The 22,482-nt window shown below is 42.2% G+C and overlaps 1 protein-coding gene and 1 pseudogene across 9 annotated transcripts in view; one reads left to right on the forward strand and one right to left on the reverse strand.

Annotated features, from left to right (window-relative positions):
• The window catches only part of RBMS2 (RNA binding motif single stranded interacting protein 2), an 83,242-nt gene that overhangs the window by 25,123 nt on the left and 35,637 nt on the right, over positions 1-22,482 (reverse strand). For 7 of the 9 annotated variants that reach the window (XM_066258386.1, XM_066258381.1, XM_066258385.1 and 4 more), the window contains 2 exons: positions 6,912-7,078; positions 11-69 (listed from right to left, as the gene is read on the reverse strand). In XM_066258386.1, the coding sequence (XP_066114483.1) occupies positions 11-69; positions 6,912-7,054 (202 nt within the window). In that variant the 5' untranslated portion in view covers positions 7,055-7,078. Of the gene's footprint in view, positions 1-10; positions 70-6,911; positions 7,079-16,432; positions 16,531-22,482 lie in introns of those variants that run through there. The other 2 variants (XM_066258384.1, XM_066258383.1) reach the window with 2 other exon arrangements.
• Positions 20,553-20,991, forward strand: LOC136323035 (large ribosomal subunit protein eL32-like; annotated as a pseudogene).

Below are 22,482 nucleotides of genomic sequence, written 5' to 3' on the forward strand. Positions count from 1 at the left end.
CTTTTCTCACCTTTGCATTTGTTTGTGGTCTTGTCCAGTATGGCCTTAGTGGAGACAATCTTGCCATATCTAAGGGAGGAGAAAATGCAAAGGAATTTAGAAAACAACAAAGATTTAGATATCTGGATGAATCCATGTCCTTTCTTCTCTCTCTCTAGGAAAACTGATCTACCCAAACCTTAATAAAAACAACTAAAGAGATGAACTGAAAATGTCATGTTGCCCTGGCCAGTTGGTGCGGTGGTAGAGGGTAGCTTGGCATGTGGAAGTCCCAGGTACAATTTCCGGTCAAGGCACACAGGAGAAGCAACTATCTGCTTCTCCACCTCTCCCCTTTCTCTTACTCTCTTTTCTCCTCCCACAGCCATGGTTTGATTGATTCAAGCACAATTGGTCCCGGGTGCTGAGGATGGCTCCATGGAGCCTCCCTCAGGCACTAAACATAGCTTGATTGCAGGTATGCCCCAGATGGGCAGAGCATCAGCCCCAGGTGGCAGTTGCCAGATGAATCTCAGTCAGCGTGCATGCAGGAGTCTATCTATCTCCCCTCCTCTTACTTGGAAAAGAAGAAAAAAAAAATTTTTTTTTGTCTTTTTTTTTCTTTTTTCCATTTTTCTGAAGCTGGAAACAGGGAGAGACAGTCAGACAGACTCCCGCATGTGCCCGACCGGGATCCACCCGGCACGCCTACCAGGGGCAACGCTCTGCCCACCAGGGGGCGATGCTCTGCCCATCCTGGGCATCACCATGTTGCGACCAGAGCCACTCTAGCGCCTGAAGCAGAGGCCACAGAGCCATGCCCAGCGCCCGGGCCATCTTTGCTCCAATGGAGCCTTGGCTGCAGGAGGGGAAGAGAGAGACAGAGAGGAAAGCGTGGCGGAGGGGTGGAGAAACAAATGGGCGCTTCTCCTGTGTGCCCTGGCCGGGAATCGAACCCGGGTCCTCCGCACGCTAGGCCGACGCTCTACCGCTGAGCCAACCGGCCAGGGCGAAAAAAAATTTTTTTTAAAGAAAGAAAATGTCATGTTTATCATATGAACCTAATCCCCAAAGGTGCTTACAAGAAATAAGATAACAGTAGTCCAATACATTTCTCTATTCTTCTTCAACAAATAGATACTAGTTGGAAAGAGATTACTATCTTTTTGGAAAAGAAGCTTGGTGACAGATTTAGCAGAATGTGTAAGGACAGAGCTTTGGCTGGAATTACTTGAGGACTAAAATTAGTCCTTGATATTACTTATCTTCTTTTGAACAGAGAGGTTTTTCATTCCTCCTATGAAAAACATGTAGACATTTTTCTCCTTTGACACCCCATTCCCTACCCCTCCACTGGCCCCCTGATTGAAGGCCAACCTGAACCAAATTTCTTTTGTTCAAATCCTGGTTCTGTCACTTTGTAGCCATGTGTAATCTCAGACAAGTCACTTAACCTGTCTGTTCCTCAGTCTCAACTCCTATAAACAGAAATAAGATAGTTGGGAATATGACATGAGTTTGTGAATATAAAGCATTAATGCCTACCACATGGTGAACATTTAAAAATTCTTAATTACTATTATTGTTATATTCAAGGGACCTCAACTTTAATCTGCAAATAACTCTCTTATTTTACTGTATTCTAAGACTTCTATTTCTTTTTTTAATATATTGAATTTGAGAGAGAGAGAGAGAGAAAGGGGAAAGGAGAGAGAGAGAGAGAGATTGATTTGTTGCTCTACTTATTTATGCATTCACTGGTTGATGTTTTATGTGCTCTAATTGGGTATCGAACCTCAACCTTGGGTATTGAATCTTGCAACCTGCAACTTTGGTGTAACTAACCAACTGAGCTATCCAACGAGGGCAAGATTTCTATTTGTCATTGTCAAGATCTAAGTGTATAAGGAGACTGGGCACAGCAGTGCTAAGAAAATTATACAAAATTTGATAATAAGGCAAAATGAGGATTGTATATCCTTTTAATGTTATTCTGGAATATTGTCTGAAAGGTGCTCATTTAAGGTAGATTTCATTATTTAGCAAGTTGTTTCTTTGTTTCACTTACTAAATACTGCTGATTAGGGCCCAGTCTTTGTGCAGATCTATATTAACTTGTAGATTTTTATCCAGTTGAAATACAAATAATTTCTGTCCAGTAGAAAAGATAATCTACTGGATTATTCGTTGATGTTTTATTGTTCCTTAGGATATGAACCAGTGTTGTATGTAACCTAGCAATCTTATTCCAACATTCTTTTTTTTTTTTTTTGTATTTTTCTGAAGCTGGAAACGGGGAGAGACAGTCAGACAGACTCCCACATGCGCCCGACCGGGATCCACCCGGCACGCCCACCAGGGGCGACGCTCTGCCCCTCCAGGGCGTTGCTCTGCCACGACCAGAGCCACTCTAGTGCCTGGGGCAGAGGCCAAGGAGCCATCCTTGCTCCAATGGAGCCTTGGCTGCGGGAGGGGAAGAGAGAGACAGAGAGGAAGGGGGGGGAGGGGTGGAGAAGCAAATGGGCGCCTCTCCTATGTGCCCTGGTTAGGAATCGAACCTGGGTCCCCCGCACGCCAGGCCAATGCTCCACCGCTGAGCCAACCGGCCAGGGCCCCAACATTCTTTTTTCAGTACCTATATTAGGCAAACAAGTGTGTTAGGCTTGCTCATGTGCACTTTGCCTGATTGGTGCAGGAGCCCAGGGCAGCACCTCATGTGAAGAGTTTATGTAAGGCTTCAGGTGCTCGCCTCAGGATGGCAGACTGTAGATTGCAGATTGCCCGCTGCCATTGGGAGGGGCCCCCTTTTGCTACTGTTTGCCGGAGAAGGCCCCCCCCCCCACCAGCCTGTTTGCTCATCAGCGCAGAGAGAGGAAAGGGATTTGTTTCCTGATCCCTTGCTCTCCACTGTAAAAAGCAGGTTTTCCTTTGTTCTTTTTCTTTTCTTTCTTTTGGCTTGCCTGTCTTTGTGAGACTCCAATAAACTGGTATGGCTCCCCATTTTCTGGCTCCACAGTTCCTTTACCATCTGCCTGAATGAATGCAATGTGAATCTGTATGGCCACAGCCACCAGCCTTACAACCTATAAATCGTCCCTCAAATGCTCTTTGAACCCATTTTATCATCTTGCTTGTTCCCTCATTAATGAGTAGAATAAATCTTTGGCGTGTGTTCACCTATATTTGTATGGCAGTCATGTGGTTTTTTTTTAATTTAGTGAGAGGCAGGTAGCAGACAGACAGACAGACTCCCACATGCACCCCAACCAGCATCTGCCCGGCAAGCCTCCTGTGGGGAGAAGCTCTGCCCATCTGGGGCCACTGCTCTGTTGCTTGGGCAACAGAGCTATTTTTGCACCTGAGGTGAGGCCATGCTCAGCACCTGGGGCCAACTTGCTCATCTGAGCCAATGGCTGTGGGAGAGGAAGAGAGAGAGAGAGAGGGAAAAGAAGGAGGGGTTGGGGTGGAGAAGCAGATGGTTGCTTCTCCTGTGTGCCCTGACCGAGAATCAAACCCAGGACTTCCACACACTGGGGCAATGCTCTACCACTGAGCCAACCAGCCAGGGCTAAAAACAAAGCTATTCCTCCTTTTTTTAAAAAATTATTCACTTTCGAGAGGAGAGAGAGAGAGAGAAGGTAGGGGAGGAGCAGGAAGCATCAACTCCCATATGTGCCTTGACCAGGCAAGCCTGGGATTTTGAACCAGTGACCTCAGCATTCCAGATCAACACTTTATCCACTGCGCCACCACAGGTCAGGTATGGTTTTCAACTTTTTGAAAATTATACATGGGCAGCAGAGCCATGTGGAGTTCCCCAAACTTGAGCAATGGTGTATCACAGGTCAGGGATTATATTCCATTCCAGGAAGGTGAAAATATTAAAGAGACAGAACAGATATCACTAACAAAGTCAGATTTAAATGAAAACATTTGGCAGGGGCTGAATTTAAGACCAATACCCCAAAGTAGCATATTTTTTCTATCACTCTTCTCATCCCTAAAAAACATAGAATGACTGATGTATTTGTTTTGCTCCTTGGAGATCTCTGACTGACTTTTTCAGTGGGGCTTTTGGCTCCCAAGAGATTAGAAAGAACCAGCTAAACAACGCCCTGAAGGCTGGGAAAAGAACACATTAAAATGGGGGTTGGGGGAAAGGAAGTGGTGATCCTAGCTCTTCAGGGCTACATACTTGGATTCTTTCCCAAATTAAGGCAAAGGAAAAGCTGACTGCGCCAGAGGACTTGCATGCTGCTATCCCAACAAGGCCCCAGGGCGGAGCTGGCTGTGATCTGAGCAGCCTGAGACTTGGAGCTCAGAATTTCCACAGCAGCTGGCAGCAGCTGAGTCGCTCGCTGCTGCTTCCTCCTCCAAGAGAACCATGAGTTCCAGTGCCAGACTCCATGCCTCTCCTTCTCCCCTGCCAGCATTTAGGATCCAGCAATTTTTACTTACCCTACAACCCAGAGAGAGACAATTGGGACAAAGGCAGGAAGTCCTTCCATGCATGGGAAACATCATTCCTAGAAAGGCCTAAACTCCCAGCCCAGCTCAAACCATCCATGAGTGTTATACTTACCTGCTCGGCTCAGCCTCTCTTTCATCAAAACTCATCTAGCACGTACTCTTTCCCTGTTTGGTTCCTACTTCTCCACAGCTCCCCTTTTGCACTCCGTACTTCCATCCCCCATGCTGACCCTGACTATTTTCATTCCTTCAGACATAGCAGAAGGTAAGGAACTGTTGGAAAGGGTGACATGAATGTTTTAAAAGCATACTGTTGTAGAATTGAGTTTTTTCTGTCTTGTGGAGTGAGAAGATTTTTTTTATAGTACTTAATGTTTAGAACAAGAACCACAAGGTGCAGAAATTAAGGAACTAGACTGATATGATATCTTTTCCCTCATAAACCAACATTCATGCCAATTTCCATTTCCCCAAATATTACTATTCCTAGACTAAATTCCATTTAAATATTTTTTAGCAAGAAAAGCTGAAGTAAAGGAACCAGTTTTATACATACACATAGCCTTTAGAGATGCAGTCTGCAGCCTGATACTAGGAAACCTCCATGTGATTTGAAAAGTACCACGTCAGAAGAGTAAGGAATTTATAGAGTCCATCTGATGCCTCATACAACTATAATTTGAGGGCAAAATGTTCTGCCTTTCCAGGATTTGGAATATTGGAACTTATGTACATTGTTGTGGGAGTTTGAATTAGTTTAACCACTTCAGAAAATTGTTTAGCAGTATCAACAAAAGCTGAACAAATGCACATCCTGTTAACCAGCAATTTTACTCCTAGGTATAAACCCATCATAAATGCACCAAAAAACATGTACAAGTTTGTGGCAGCATTATTCATACTCAAGAAGGTATTTTGAGGGTAGGAAAGACAGAGTAACTGAGAAGTAGGCTTCTGAAGAGTTGCTAATGTTCTGTTTCTTGATCTGGTAACAATAAAGGTGTGTTCACACAATTTGTACATTTTTCCATACTCTTAAAAAATGGTAAATTTAGCCTGACCAGGTGGTGGCGCAGTGGATAGAGCATCGGACTGGGATGCGGAAGGACCCAGGTTCGAGACCCCGAGGTCGCCAGCTTGAGCGCGGGCTCATCTGGCTTGAGCAAAGAGCTCACCAGCTTAGACCCAAGGTCGCTGGCTCCAGAAGGAGGTTACTTGGTCTGCTGAAGGCCCACGGTCAAGGCACATGTGAGAGAGCAATCAATGAACAACTAAGAAGTCGCAACGCGCAACGAGAAACTGATGATTGATGCTTCTCATCTCTCTCCGTTCCTGTCTGTCTGTCCCTGTCTATTTCTGCCTCTGTAAAAATAAAAAATAAAATAAAATTATAAAAAAAAAAGAAAAGGTAAATTTACATAATCTATGATGCCAGTTTTGCTCTTTCAACCATTCACTTACCCAAATTCAATTTTCCTTTTTCTCATTAATGTCTCCATCCCACCCCCAGACTTCTTCCTCTAATAATTCCCCCAATGATATTATTTAAAACATATTTTTCTGCCAAAAGGAAATGAGCTGGCATTTCTGCACACTTGCAATTTTTCCAGCATTCTTAACTGGGTTAATTCTACAGTTGTAATCGCCACCTCATGACTCAAATCTACTCAGGAAAGCCCCAAAAGTCTTTAGAGGGTAGAAGCAAAGTGATAGCCTCTTTTTCCACTTTCTTCTTTATCCACTAATTTTATTATTTTTTTTTTTTTAGAGAGAGAGGGACAGACAGACAGGAAGGGAGAAAAAATATTTTATTCTTTGACTTCCTTTTTTTTTAGAGAAAGGAAAGAGAGAAGGAGGGCTGGGGAAGAAACCAGAAGTATCAGCTCATAGTAGTTGCTTCTCGTCTGTGCCTTGACCCAGCAAGCCCAGGGTTTTGAACTGGTGACCTCAGCATTCCAGGTCAACACTTTATCCCCTGTGCCACCACAGATCAGGTCCTTTATCCACTAATTTGAGGGCTCCTTTGGTTTACTGAGAATCTCTCTAGTAGCAGAAACTCTCATGAGTATATAATTCAACTGGCCAGTCCCACTTTTTTATATTCCTACAGCTGGCTCTCACTGCCTTCTAATCAATACCTTTGGAGACACCGAACATTTCTATTCAAGGTGTAAGGATAGGAATCTTTCCACTAAGACCATCAATTCTAGATACCTGCTAGAAACAAAATTATTTACTAGGCTTTAAAGGCCAGCCTTATCCCGGCTTTCCTCATAGAAACACAAAGGTTTTATATATTAGTAGCAGGTAGAATTTCTTTAAGAGGGGCTACTGAGAAACTTTATGACTATGGGGTAGAAACAAAATAATATTGCATTTCAGGATAAGAGTATCTGGGAAGAAGCCAGCATCACCAAATCTATACTGTCCCTGGAAGCCTACCCACACATACTCCAACTTACGACTGACACAACTTGACAAGGTCCTGGTCAGTAGTGCCTGGTTGCAATCCCCGGATATAAAGGTTGGTTTTGCTCAGCTGGTCATTTCCATTGCTCCCACTGCTGCTGTTAACAGTACTGTTGCTTGGACTAGGTGGAGCCATCTGCTGAGACAATGACACATATGGCTGCAAGAAGACATGAGAAACAGAAGGTCAAAGGGTTATATAATTAGATGTTAGGCAGTGAGAAAGATCCTGGCCCCTTAGAAAGGATGATTTCAGCAATGAACTCAATAGGAAAGTTAAAAAAAAACACTAAAGGAAATTCCTGTCTACCATAGAATAAGTAAATACATAATTGTCTTACCTATCTTTGGAATGTTTTTATCATACAGATGCTAGAGAACATAATGCATTCCTCTTAAATAAACTGTGTCATGAGACAAGACTAATAAAATCTAGGTTCCATTCAAAAATGATGAAGAGGAAATAATAAAAAAATTATTTAATCATTAAGGTATAAATGAGTTGAACATAGATTATTCACAAAGCTGTAGAATGTGAGAACTGCAAAATGCATGCAAGAGCTTGAAAATTATTGTAAATTTAGACAAATAAAATAAAATACTAATTACCATGTCATTTTGTAAAAAATACAAGTTTTTATAATGGTATTAAGGGTTTAGTTGACTATAAGTTATTTATAAGTTTTAAAAGTTTAAATAAATTTAAAATAGATATAATATGGTCAAGAAATCTGGATCATGGTGAAGCACTTCTAATCTCCCACCACTGATACCAAGACAGGCAACCAGACTCTGCTAAACACTCTTAGGTACTTCTATTAGAGACAACAGAATATCAGGTTGGCTGGAACATGGGTCCATTCCTTCATGGCATATTTTATATCCTTATGCTCTAAGCAGACTTTTAGTGTTTACTTTTGGTTCATAATACTCTCAATTTGTAAAATTACCTATTCTATAGTATATTTTACTATATCACAATCATATTCTAGTTCTCCCATGGCTCAAAGTACTTGATAGTATAAATCTATCTGGAATTACTTTACAATAAATCTGTTTTGCTACTTTCATCTCCAGGTCTCTCTCTCTTGGCTGATGGTGGTGGTGGTGGTGAGGAACTGGATTAGTAACAGAAAAAAAGAAAACCAGGCCCTGGCCGGTTGGCTCAGTGGTAGAGTGTCGGCCTGGCATGCAGGAGTCCCGGGTTCAATTCCTGGCCAGGGCACACAGGAGAAGCGCCCATCTGCTTCTCCACCCCTCCCCCTCTCCTTCCTCTCTGTCTCTCCCTTCCCCTCCTGCAGCCAAGGCTCCACTGGAGCAAAGTTGGCCTGGGCGCTGAGGATGGCTCTGTGGCCTCTGCCTCAGGTGCTAGAATGGCTCTGATTGCGGCAGAGCAACACCCCAGATGGACTGAGCATTGCCTCTTGGTGGGCATGCCGGGTGGATCCCAGTCGGGCGCATGTGGGAGTCTGTTGTCTGCCTTCCCGTTTCCAGCTTTGAAAAAATACAAAAAAAAAAAAAAGAAAACCATAAATATCAAAGAGGGAAAATCTCCCCCTCAAAGAATCTTTTTATTTTATTTTATTTTATTTTAGTCATCATTCTTAGAGAGGAGAGAGAGAGAGAGAGAGAGAGAGAGAGAGAAGTGGGGAGAAGCAGGAAGCATCAATTCCCATATGTGCCTTGACCAGAGAAGCTTGGGGTTTGGAACTAGCGAGCTCAGCATTCCAGGTCTATGCTTTATCTACTGCACCTCTACAGGTCAGGCAAAGAATCTTTTTTCTTTTTTTTTCCCCCCCCAGAGACAGAGAGTCAGAGAGAGGGATAGACAGGGACAGACAGACAGGAATGGAGAGATGAGAAGCATCAATCATTAGTTTTTCGTTGTGCATTGCGACACCTTAGTTGTTCATTGATTGCTTTCTCATATGTGCCTTGACCACGGGCCTTCAGCAGACCGATTAACCCCCTTGCTCGAGCCAGCAACCTTGGGTCCAAGCTGGTGAGCCCGCGCTCAAGCTGGTGACCTCGGGGTCTCGAACCTGGGTCCTCGGCATCCCAGTCCAACGCTCTATCCACTGTGCCACCGCCTGGTCAGGCAAGAATCTTAATTAATGTGAAATATATCTCTTATATGTCATGCCTCTGACCTTTAGCAAACTTCAAAATAAAAATCTTTACTTGGGCTAAAACATGTTAAAGCAGGTATTTCCTTATCTTTATCTGTATGCCTCAGAGATATTATGGGTTCATTCAGATCTAGACTATTGCAATAAAGCAAGTATTACAATAAAAAATGTCATACAAAATTTTTGGTTTCCCAGTGTACGTAAAGTTATGTTTCCACTATACGGTAGTCTATAAAGTAAGCAATAGCATTATGTCTAAAAAAAATCATGTCCTGGGCCTTGGCTAGAGAGTTCAGTTGGTTAGAGTGTCATCCTGACATGCCAAGGTTGAGGGTTCAATCTTTAGTTAGGGCACATACAAGAATCAACCAATGAATGCACAGGTACATGGAACAACTAATCGATGTTTCTCTCTCTTTCTTCTTCCCTGTTGCACTAAAATCAATCAATAAAAAATCTTTTCAATCATTACTGTACATACCTTAACTTAAAAATATTGCTAGGCCTGGGCCCTGGCCGGTTGGCTCAGCGGTAGAGTGTCGGCCTAGCGTGCGGAGGACCCGGGTTCGATTCCCGGCCAGTGCACACAGGAGAAGCGCCCATTTGCTTCTCCACCCCTCTGCCGCGCCTTCCTCTCTGTCTCTCTCTTCCCCTCTGGCAGCCAAGGCTCCATTGGAGCAAAGATGGCCCGGGCGCTGGCGATGGCTCTGTGGCCTCTGCCTCAGGCGCTAGAGTGGCTCTGGTCACAACATGGCGACGCCCAGGATGGGCAGAGCATCGCCCCCTGGTGGGCAGAGCATCGCCCCATGGTGGGCATGCCGGTGGATCCCGGTCGGGCACATGCAGGAGTCTGTCTGTCTCTCCCTGTTTCCAGCTTCAGAAAAATGCAAAAAAAAAAAAAAAAAAAAAAAAAAGCAAAAAAAAAAAAAATATATATATATATTGCTAGGCCTTACCTGTGGTGGCACAGTAGACTAAGCATTGACCTGGAACTCTGAGGTCGCCAGTTCGAAATCCTGGGCTTGTCTGATCAAGGCACATATGGGAGTTGATGCTTCCTGCTTCTCCATTCTGTCTCTCTCTCTGTCTCTCTCTCTCTCTATCTGTATATATATAATATATATAATATATATATTATATATATATAGCTGTCTCTATAAAATGAATAAAGTCTTAAAATTTTTTTTTAAATATTACTAAAAAATGCTAAGCTTTGGCCCTGGCTGGTTGGCTCAGTGGTAGAGCGTCAGCCTGGCATGCAGGAGTCCCGGATTCGATTCCCGGCCAGGGCACACAGGAGAAGCGCCCATCTGCTTCTCCACCCCTCCCCCTCTCCTTCCTCTCTGTCTCTCTCTTCCCCTCCTGCAGCCAAGGCTCCATTGGAGCAAAGTTGGCGCAGGCACTGAGGATGGCTCCATAGCCTCTGCCTCAGGCGCTAGAATGGCTCTGGTTGCAACAGAGCAATGCCCCAGATGGGCAAAGCATCGCCCCCTGGTGGGCATGTTGGGTGGATCCTGGTCGGGCGCATGCGGGAGTCTGTCTGACTGCCTCCCCATTTCCAACTTCAGAAAATACAAAAAAAAAAAATGCTAAGCTTCATTTGAGCCCTCAGCGAGTCCTAATATTTCACTAGTGAGAAGGTTTTGCCTCAGTGTTGATGGCTTCAGACTGATTAAGGTGGTAGTTGCTGAAAGTTGGGATGGCTGAGCCAATTTCTTAATTTCTTAAAATAAGACAATGAAATTCACTACATTGACTAACCATTCTTTTCATGAACGATTTCTCTATAGCAGTGGTTTTCAGCCACCAGTCCGTGATGTGGTTTGATAGCCTTTTTTTTTTTTTTTTTAGAAAGAGACAGGAAGGGAGAGAGTTGAGAAGCATCAACTCATAGTTGCATATCTTTAGTTGTTCATTGATTGCTTTTTATATATGCCTTGACAAGGGAAAGAGGAGACTCAAACCGAGCCAGTGACCCCTTGCTCAAGTCAGCAACCTTGGACTTAAGCCAACAACCTTGGATTTTTTGATCCTGGGACCTCAGCGTCCTAGGTCGATGCTCTATCCACTGCACCACCACCAGTCAGGCCTGTTTGATAGCATTTAAACCACAGTGGAACATCATTCAAAAATAGAGTCAGTCAATCCTTTCAAACTCAGCTGTTGCTTTATTAACTAAGTTTATGACATATTCTAAATCTCTTGTTGTCATTTCAATAATCTTCCCTTCTTTCCTGGGAGTGGATTCCATCTCAAAACACCACTCTCTTTGCTCATCCTTAAAAAGCAACTCCTCCTTTGTTTTATCATGAAAGTGTAGCCTGACCTGTGGTGGTGCAGTGGATAAAGCGTCAACCTGGAAATGCTAAGGTCGCCGGTTCGAAACCCTGGGCTTGCCTGGTCAAGGCACATATGGGAGTTGATGCTTCCAGCTCCTCACCCCCTGTCTCTCTCTCCTCTCTCTCTGTCTCTCTCTCTCCCTCTCTCTCTCCTCTCTAAAGTGAATAAATAAAATAAAATAATTAAAAAAAAGTGTAGTGATTCAGTCACAACACTGAGCTCTACTAATTCTAGTTCTCTTGCTTTTGCCACCAAATCTATAGTTACTTCCTCTACTGATGTCTTAAACCCCTCAAAGTCATCATGAGTGTTGGAATCAACTTCTACCAAACTCCTGTTAATGTTCATATTTTGACTCTTCCTATAAATCATGAATGTTCTTAATGGCATACAGGATGGTGACTCCCTTCTGGAAGGTTTTCAGTTTACTTTGTCCAGATCCATCAGAGGAATCACTAACTATGACAGCTATAGACTTACAAAATGTTTTTTTTTTGTTTTTTTGTGGCAAAGACAGAGAGAGTCAGAGAGAGGGACAGACAGACAGGAAGGGAGAGAGATGAAAAACATCAATTCTTTGTTGTGGCTCCTTAGTTGTTCATTGATTGATTTCTCATATGTGCCTTGACCAGGGGGCTACAGCAGACCGAGTGACCCCTTGCTAGAGCCAGCGACCTTGGGCTCAGGCTGGTGAGCTTTGCTCAAACCAGATGAGCCTGTGCTCAAGCTGGTGACCTCAGGGTCTCGAACCTGGGTCCTCAGAGTCCCAGTCTGACTGTCTATCTGCTGTGCCACTGCCTGGTCAGGCTTGAACTAGACTTTAACCAAATGGACCTAACAGAACATTCCATCCAAAAGCTACAGAATACACATTCTTCTCAAGTGTACACAGAATATTTTCTAGGATAGAGCCCAACAAGTTTCAATAAATTTAAAAATATTGAAATTATACCAAATTTCTTTTCTGACAAAGATGGTATAAAACTAGAAATAGAGGAAAACTTGAAAATTCACAAATATGTAGAAATTAAACAGCACACTCTTGAACAACCTGTGGGTCAAAAGCGAAATAAAAAAATATTGTGAAACAAACAAAAATGAAAACACAACATATCAAAACTTATGAGATGCAGCAGAAGCAGTTTTATAGCAATAAATGTCTACATTAAGAGAAAAAAAAGCTCAAATAAACAACCTCAAGGAATTATAAGAAGAATAAATTAAGTCCAAGGTTAGCAGGAAAAATAAAGAAATAAAGATTAGAGCAGAAATAAATAAAATAGAGAATAAAAAACCAAAAGATCAATAAAACTGTTTTTTGTTTGTTTGTTTTTAAGATAAACAGCTTGATCTGTGGTGGTGCAGTAGATAGAGCGTTGACCTGAAATGCTGATGTCCCAGGTTCAAAACCCCGAGATCACCAGCTGGGCATGGGCTCATCTGGCTTGAGCGTGTGGTTGCTGGCTCAAGGTCACTGCCTTGAGCCTAAAGGTCATTGGCACTGGCTTGAAGCCCAATGTTGCTTGCTTGAGCCCAAGATCACTGGCTTCAGCAAGGGGTCACTGGCTCAGCTGTAGCCCCCTGGTCAAGGCACATATGAGAAGCAATCAATGAACAACTAAGGTGCCGCAACTATGAGTTGATGCTTTTCATCTCTCTCCCTTCTTATATTTCTCTCTCTCTTACTAAAAATAAACAAAAATAAAGATAAACAAAATTGACAAATTTAGCTAGACTTACCAAGAAAAAGAGAGGATTCAAAATTACAGTGAAAGAGGAAGCATTACAACTGATACCACAGAAATACAAAGGATCACAAGAGATTGCTATGAACAATTATACATTACTAAATTGGACAGTCTAAAAGAAATGGATAAATTCCTAGAAACATACAACCTACCAACTTTTAATCATAAAAAGAAAAGGAAAATCTGAACAAACAAATAACAAGTAAAGAGAATGAATCAGCAATCAAACACTTCCCAACAAAAAAAAATGCCCAGGACCGAAGGCTTTTGAAATTCTATTAAACATATAAAAGAGAATAAACATAAATTCTTCTCAAATGCTTCCAAAAAACTGAAGAGGAAGGAATACTCCCAAACTCATTTTATGAGGCCAGCATTACCCTAATACCAAGGCCAGATAAAGACACTAAAAAAACCCCACAACAGACCAAAATCCCTGATGAATAAAGATGAAAAAAATTCTCAACCAAATCCTAGGGAAAAAAAAATCAACAACTCTGGTGGGTAGCCCAGTTATTTAGAGTGTCATCCCAATACACCAAATTTGTAGGTTTGATCCCTAGTTAGGGCACATGCAGGAACCAATAACCAGTGAATGCAAGGATGAGTCAAGCAACAAATCAATGTTTCTCTCTCTCTCCCTCCCTTCCTCTTTCTCTAAATCAATATATAAATTTAAAAAATCAACAGCACATTGCCTAACCAGTGGTGGTACAGTGGATAGAGTGTTGACCCAGAATGGTGAGGTCACTGCTTTGAAAGCGCAGGTCACTGGCTCAAGCCTGGGGTGGCTGGCTTTATCCCAAGGTTGCCCTTTTGAAACCTGAGGTTGCCAGCTCAATCCCAGGGTCACTGGCTTGAATCTGAGGTTGCTGGCTCAATCCCTGGGTTACTGGCTCCATCCCTGGTCAAGGCACAGATGAGAAGCAATCAAGCAAATCCATTAAGTGGAGTTGATGCTTCTATCTTTCTTCCTTTTTCTCTCTCTCCCAAAATAAAATTAACAGCATATTAAAAGGATCATACACCATGATCAAGTCAAATTTATCCATAGATGCAAGGATGGTACAACATACACAATAAGTATGATGCACATTAATAAATTTGAAAGACAAAAAACATGATCATTTCAATAGATGCAGAAAAAACAATGGACAATATTTAACATCCTTTCATGATAAATATGCTCAACAAATTGGGTATAGAAGGAGCATACCTCAACATAATAAAGGCCACATATGATAAATCCACAGCCAACACCATAATCAATGATGAAAAGCTGAAAGCTTTTTCTTTCTTTCTTTCCTTCTTTTTTTTCCTTTTTACCTTTTTTGAGAGAGTCAGGGATAGAGAAAGAGACAGGAACATTGAGCTGTTCATGTATGTGCCCTCACCAGGAAATCAAACCAGCAACCTCCACAACAAAACTCCAACCAACCAAGCTATCTGGCTAGGGCTTATTTATTTATTTATTTATTTATTTATTTATTTATTTATTTATTTAAGAGAGACAGAGAGGAAGGAAGAGAGAGAAGAAAGAGAAGGGAAGCATTCATTTGTTGTTCTACTCAGTCATGAATTCCCTGATTCCCATGTGTGCCTTGACCAAGGATGGAACCCACAAACCTTGTTGTTTCGGGCCAACATTCTTTTTTTTTTTTTTTTTTTTCTGAAGCTGGAAACGGGGAGAGACAGTCAGACAGACTCCCGCATGCACCCGACCGGGATCCACCCGGCACACCCACCAGGGGGCGACACTCTGCCTACCGGGGGCGATGCTCTGCCCCTCTGGGGCGTCGCTCTGCTGCGACCAGAGCCACTCTAGTGCCTGGGGCAGAGGCCAAGGAGCCATCCCCAGCGCCTGGGCCATCTTTGCTCCAATGGAGCCTCAGCTGCGGGAGGGGAAGAGAGAGACAGAGAGGAAGGAGAGGGGGAGGGGTGGAGAAGCAGATGGGCGCTTCTCCTGTGTGCCCTGGCCGGGAATCGAACCTGGGACTTCTGCACACCAGGCCAACGCTCTACCACTGAGCAAACCGGCCAGGGCTCGGGACAACATTCTTAACTGACTGAGCTAACCAGTCTAGGCCTGAAAGCTTTTAAGATCATGAACAAGACAGGGTGCCCACTCTGACCAGTTCTATTGAACACAATACTAGAAGTCATAACTATAGCAATTTAGCAAGAAAAACAAAGGCATTCAAATCAGAAAGGAAGAAGTAAAATTATGTTTGTTGATGACATAATTTTGTATATAGAAAATCCTAAAGATTACACACACACACAAGTGTGAGACCTAATGGATAATTCAGTGAAGTTTCAGGATACAAAATCAATGCACAACAATTTGTTGCATTTCTATACACTAACAATAAAATCAATTGCATTTCTATGCACTACCTGAAAAAGGAATAAAAAACAATCCATTTATAATAGCATCAAAAAATAATAAAATACCAATGAATAAATTAAACAATGAGATGAAAGATCAGTACATTGAAAACTACAAAACACTGCTGAAAAAAAAATAGGAGACACAAATAAATGGAAAGATATCTCATGTTCATGGATCAAAAGAGTTAATATTTATAAAATGTCCATACTACCCAAAGCCATCTATAGATTTAATGCAATAGCTTTGAAAATTCCAATAGCAATTTTCAAAGAAATTGAAAATAACACTAAAATTTATAGGGAACCACAAATGACCCCAAATAGCCAAAGAAATCTTGAGAAAAAACAAAGCTGGAGGCCTTGGCTGGTTGGTTTAGTGGATAGAGCAACGGCTCAGCATGCAGACTTCCTAGATTCCATCCCCGATCCCCGGTCAGAGCATGCATGAGAAGTGACCATCTGCTTCTCTTCCCTTCCCTCCCCCCTTTTGTCTCTCTTCCCCTCTCACAGCCAGTGGCTTGATTGGTTTGAGCATTGGCCCAGGCACTCAACCCCAGGAACTAAGGATAACTCAGTTGATTCAAGCATCAGCCTCTGACAGGAGTAGCTAGGTGGATCCCAGTCAGGGCACATGCGGGAGTTGGTCTATCTCCCCTGGAGCCTGACCAGGTGCTAGTGTAGTGGATAGAGCAGGGGTCGGGAACCTTTTTCGCTGAGAGAGCCATGAACGCCACATATTTTAAGGTGTAATTCTGTGAGAGCCATACAATATGTTTAACACTAAATACAAATAAATGTGGGCATTTTATGTAAGACCAACACTTTTAAAGTACAGTTAGTCTCTGAATTCTTTTTAATAACGTTGTTATGCTGTTGCTAACCAATGATGAATAAAGTACTTTTTACCATTAATGCGACTTCTGGTGCTGCATGGTTTTGCTGATGGCTTTGTAGTCTGGTTGATAAGTGGTGAGGTTAAGCTTCATGCAGGCATTGAGACTTCCATCCATTAAACATGATTGTAGGTTGGTCTTAACGTTCTTTAGATGTGAGAAAAACTGCTCACACGCATACGTAGAGCCAAACATTGTCAGTACAGCAATACTCACATGCTGCAGTGTGTGGTATGTGACGGGAAGCGCGGTCCAAGTTTTGACAATCAGCTGGTCTGCGGGTTGAAGTTTTTCCATTTCTCCCCACTTGTGTTTGCTTGCCAACTCTGCTTGCTGTAATGCAAGTCTTTCAAAATCTTCATTCAGTGACTTGAACTTATTCACCCACATGTCTGAGGCCTTCAGGTCAGCAGCTTGTAGCTCAAAATCTCTGACGGAGACACCGGGGATGTAACGCAGCTCAGTGCTGTCCACTGCACACTCGTGTGGATGGGTGATGAACTTAAAAAGACGAGCGCACTCACGAAATTCTCCAAAGCGTGCTTTGAATGACTGCAGGAGATTAGATGTGAAGCCCGCTAGCTGCTGGAGATCAAGATGTTGAGCAGGGTCACTTGCTGTGCATGCATCTTTAAACTCTCCCAGTTTTTCAAAGTGTAGTAAATGACCTGTTTCAATGTCAGCGATGAAGAGTTCCAGCTTGTTTTCAAATGCAAACACTGCTTGTTGAAGAGATAAGACTGTATTTCCAACGCCTTGCATTTTCACATTGAGCTGGTTCAGATGTTCAGTCATGTCCACAAGATAGTAGAACTTCAGGAGCCACTAACTAACTAGTCATTAGCTAACTCAGGATGCTCGACGTTTTTCATTTCAAGAAAAGTCCGGATTTCGCTCAGACAAGCAGCGAAACGGCTGAGCACCTTCCCTCTTGACAACCAATGCACATTGCTGTGCAGAAGCAGACCAGGATAATTATTCCCAACTTCATCCAGCAGTGTTTTAAACTGGCGATCATTTAAAGCTCGGGCAACAATAAAGTTGACCACCCGAATGACCAGCGACATCACCTCACCAAGCTGCTTGCCACACATCTGAGCACAAAGCGCCTCCTGTAGGATGCAGTGAAAACTTAGGATGGGTCTCTTTTCATGTTCACAAAGAAGCGCTACGAATCCTCTGTTTTTCTCCACCATGCACGGAGCACTATCAGTACACATTGAAATTGTATTCATCAGTAGATTTTTTTTCTTTAGCGAACTCAGTGAAAGACTTGAATAAATCCTCCCCTCTTGTTGTCTCTTTCATAGGCAAAACAGCAAGACTTTCCTCACATAGTGTGTCACCGACAGCATACCTTTCAATCAGCACACAACACTGAACTGGGATAAATGGCTTATGTCTGTTGACACTTCCAAAGCGAGAGAAAAGAATGGTGCTGCATTTATGTCCTTCACTTGTGTTGCCTCAATTTGATTTGCCATCATGATGGTATGATCGTTAACAGTTCTTGCCAACAGAGGCATGTCTTTTAGTCACTTGATTATCTTGTCTTTATCCGAAAAGTCGTCAAAAAGCTCATTGGCAACATCAAGCATGAATGTTTTGGCATACTCCCCATCTGTGAATGGCTATCTGTTTCTCACAATAGCTAAAGCACCAGCAAAGCTAGCTGAATTCCAGTCACCTTGTTGGGTCCAAACATGGAGTTGCTGCTGACTAGCTTGCACTCTGCACAGTAGCTCTTGACATGCTTCCTTTCTGCTGTTCCCCGCTGGATATTTCAATGCAAATGTAGTATGCTGTGTGTTGAAGTGCCGCTTTATATTTGACTGTTTCATCGATGCAATTTTATCATTGCATATTAGACACACTGTCCTCTGTCCATTCCTGCTGAAAAGTACGATACTCCTCATCTTTTTTTCTTTTAGTCATCTTCTTCATCAAAAGGGTTTCTGCAATTAGCTAGCTGACTACTTAATTAAAAGGAGGGAAGTTTACTTCCTGACCTCACAACAACCTGTGTATGTTACACATTATCCAATAAAAATTTGGTGTTGTTCTGGAGTACAGCTGTGATTGGCTCTAGCCACCCGCAACCATGAACATGAGCGGTAAGAAATGAATGGATTGTAATACACGAGATTGTTTTATATTTTTAACGTTATTAATTTTTTTATTAAAGATCTGTCTGCGAGCCAGATGCAGCCATCAACAAAAGAGCCACATCTGGCTCGCAAGCCATAGGTTCCCGACCCCTAGGATAGAGCATCGACCTGGGACACTGGGGACCCAAGTTCAAAACCCTGCCATTGTCAGCTTGTGCACACAAGCTCATCTGGCTTGAGTGCAGGCTCAACCACTTGAGCATGATCTCATAGACGTGACTCTGTGGTCACTGGCTTGAGCCTAAGGTCACTGGCTCAGCTGGAGCTCCCTGGTCAATGCACATATGGGAAACAATGAACAACTAAGAGTGTCACAATTATGAGCTGATGCTTCTCATCTCTCTCCCTTCTTGTCTGTCTCTGTCTCTCTCACTGAAAAAGAAAAAGGAGGAGGAGGAGGAAGAGGAGAAAGAGGAGGAGGAGGAAGAGGAGGAGGAGGAGGAGAAATCAGAGGCATCACACTTCTGATTTCAAACTATAATACAAAGCCATAGTAATTAAAACAGCACAGTACAGGAATAAAAACAGACATACATACTAATTTAATAAAATCAAGAAACCAAAAATAAACTCACACATACATGGTGAACTAATATTTGACAAGGGAGCCAAGAACACTCTGGGGAAAAAATAGTCTCATCAATAAATGATGTTAGGGCCTTAGCTGTGGTGGCGCAGTGGATAAAGTGTTGGCCTGGAATGCTGAGGTTGCCGGCTTAAATGCTGAGGTTCCCTGGCTCGCCTGGTCAAGGCACATATGAGAAGCCAAGTTGATGCTTCCCGCTCCTTCCCTACCTTTCTTTCTCTCTATCCTCTCTCTAAAAAATATCAATAAATCTAATAACTATAAAGCTTTAAATAAATAAATAAGGTTAGGAAAACTGGATATCTACATGCAAAAGAATGAAATTGGACCCCTATCTTACACAAATCACAAAAATTAACATAAATGTAAGACCTGAAACCATAAACTTCCTATAAGAAGACAGTGAAAAAGATCCTTGACATTAATCTGGGCAATATTTTTTTGGATATGACACTAAAAGCACAAACAACAAAAGCAAAAGCCAACAAGTGGGACTACTTCAAACTGTGCAGAGGCTTCTGCACAGAAAAAATTTAAAAACCAATCAAAATAATGAAAAAGCAACCTACAGAAAGGAAGAGAATATGTGAAAATTATATATCTGATGAGGGGGTTAATATAAAAAAATCTATAAAGAACTCATAAAACTCAATAGCAAAAAAGGAAAGAATCCAATTAATAAATAGGCAAAGGACTTTATTTTAGAGAGAGGATAGAGACAGAGAAAGTGGGGTAGGGAGGAGGGGGAAGCATCAACTCATAGTAGTTGTTTCTTGTATGTGCCTTGACCAGGCAAGCCCAGGGCCTCAAACTAGCAACCTCAGCATTCCAGGTCAATGCTTTATCCACTGTACCACCACAGGTCAGGCAACATTTTCCTAGAGAAGACATAATAATGGCCAAAAGTTATACAAAAAAAGTGCCTAATACGAATCATTGCAGAAATGTAAATAAAAACCACGATGAAACATCACCTCACACCTTTTAGAATGGCTGTTATTTATTTTTTTTAAATGCTCACTTGCCTGACTAGTGGTGGTGCAGTGAATAAACTTTTGACCTGGGACACAGAGGACCCAGGTTTGAAACCCTGAGGTCACTGGCTTGAGTGAGGGCTCAGCAGCTTGAGCCAAGGGTCACCAGCTTGAGCATGGGATCATAGACGTGACCCCATGGCCGCTGACTTGAGCCCAAGGTTGCTGGCTTGAGCAAAGGGTCACTGGCTTGGCTGGAGTGTCCCGGTTAAGACACATATGAGAAGCAATCAATGAACCACGAAAGTGCCACAACTACCAGTCAATGCTTCTCATCTCCTTCCTTTCCTGTCTCTCTTCTCCCTCTCTAGAAAAAAAAATGCTTTCTTCCTTGGCATTGCCTACAGAGGTGGCATCTATTTCCTACTTGGTACCATGATTACCTTCAGACCTCTCGTGAAACCCAAGATTGTCAAAAAGGGGACCAAGAAGTTCATCTGCCACCAGTCAGACCAATATGTCAACATTAAGCAGAACTGGCAGAAACCCAGAGGCATGGACAACAGGGTTGACAGAAGATTCAAGAGCCAGATATTGACGACCAGCGTTGGTTACGGGAACAACAAGAAAACGAAGCACATGCTGCCCAGTGGCTTTCGAAAGTTCCTGGTTCACAACGTCAAGGAGCTTGAAGTGCTGCTGATGTGCAATAAATATTACTGTGCTGAGATTGCTCATGTCTCCTCAAAGAACCGTCCGCAAAGCCATTGTGCAAAGAGCAGCACAGCTGGCCACCAGAGTCACCAATCCCAATGCCAGGCTGTGCAGCGAAGAAAATGAATAGACAGATTGTGTGCACATTGTATTTGTGTTAATAAAAACCATAAAATTCTACCATCTGGCAAAATAAATAAATAAATAAAATAAAAAACAAGAAATAAACACTGACAAGGATGTGAAGAGGGAACTCTGGTGCACTGCTGGTGGGAATGTGGTGGGCACAATTATTATTAAAAACAGTGTGAACCTACACACCCACAAACACAAACACAAAATAAATAAATAAAAACAATAAGAAGTTTCCTCAAAAAATTAAAAAGAGAACTTTATTAGTTTCAGCAGTCCCACTTCTGGGTATTTAAGGAGATGAGATCACTGTCTTACTGAGGTATTGGCATCCCCGTGGTCATTGCAGTATTACTTACAATAGCCAAGACATGGAAACAACCTAAATGTCCATCAGTGGATAAGTAAATAAAGAAAATGTGGTGGAATATAATTCAAATATAACAATGGAATATTATTCAGATATAAAAAAGAAGTAAATCCTGACATTTGCAGCAACATGGATGGCATTACTAAGTTAGACAGAGAAAGACAAATACTGTATGCTCTCACTTATACGGGGAATCTAAAATCATCAGATTCAGAGATTAGAATGGTGGTTGCCAAGGGCTGAGGGGTGAGGGAAATGGAGAAATATTGGTAAAACAGTACAAACTTCCAGTTATAAGGTGAATAAGTTCCAGGGATCTAATGTACAGCATGGTGATTACAGTTAACAATATTGTATTGTATACTTGAAATTTGCTAGGACAATAGAATTTTAATGTGCTCACCATAACAACAACAACAACAACAAAAGGTAATTATGTGAGGCCAAGAATAACCTAACCAACCCTAGTGTGGTAAACATTTCACAATATGTACCTGTATCAAATCATTACATTGTAACATCTTAAACTTACACAGGTTATATGTCAATAATATCTAAATAAAGCTGGGGGTAAAGTACCTGATGATTATGATGACCTGTTTTAGTGGGATGGTGGGGGCAGAAGTCAGATTGAAAAAGGATGAAGAGTAAATAGGAGATTTTGTATTGAATACATGTAATTATCTCTAAAGTCTCCCAAATCCCACTAAAATTATAACAAAAGGCATAAAAAAAACCCCACCATAAACCTCCAAAGACAAAACAGATAACGGATCCCAACATTTTAGAAGCTGGACACCAGATGGATAAATGATATATAACTTAGAAGAGGGGCAGGAGAAGAAAGCTAAAAACCTAATAGGAAGAAAATAAAGAGAAAGGTGATTCTCCAGAAAGGCTCAGAAATTAAAGGCACCAGGTGCCTAAAAAGACAGAGGTGTTAGCTGCACAATCAGGTTACCACTGCCCCTTTTCCACCTCCACTCCAAAAGAAAACTAGTTTTTTCTTTGAGGGGGCTGAGCCAGAGGGACTCTGGATTTACAGCCACTGAGCACAGCTGCGTGGGACAAGTACTAAAGTGAAAACATAGGGATTAAACACCACCTGTCATTTCTCCA

This window comes from Saccopteryx bilineata, chromosome 2 (assembly GCF_036850765.1).
Source record: "Saccopteryx bilineata isolate mSacBil1 chromosome 2, mSacBil1_pri_phased_curated, whole genome shotgun sequence".
NCBI classification, from domain to species: Eukaryota; Metazoa; Chordata; class Mammalia; order Chiroptera; family Emballonuridae; genus Saccopteryx; species Saccopteryx bilineata.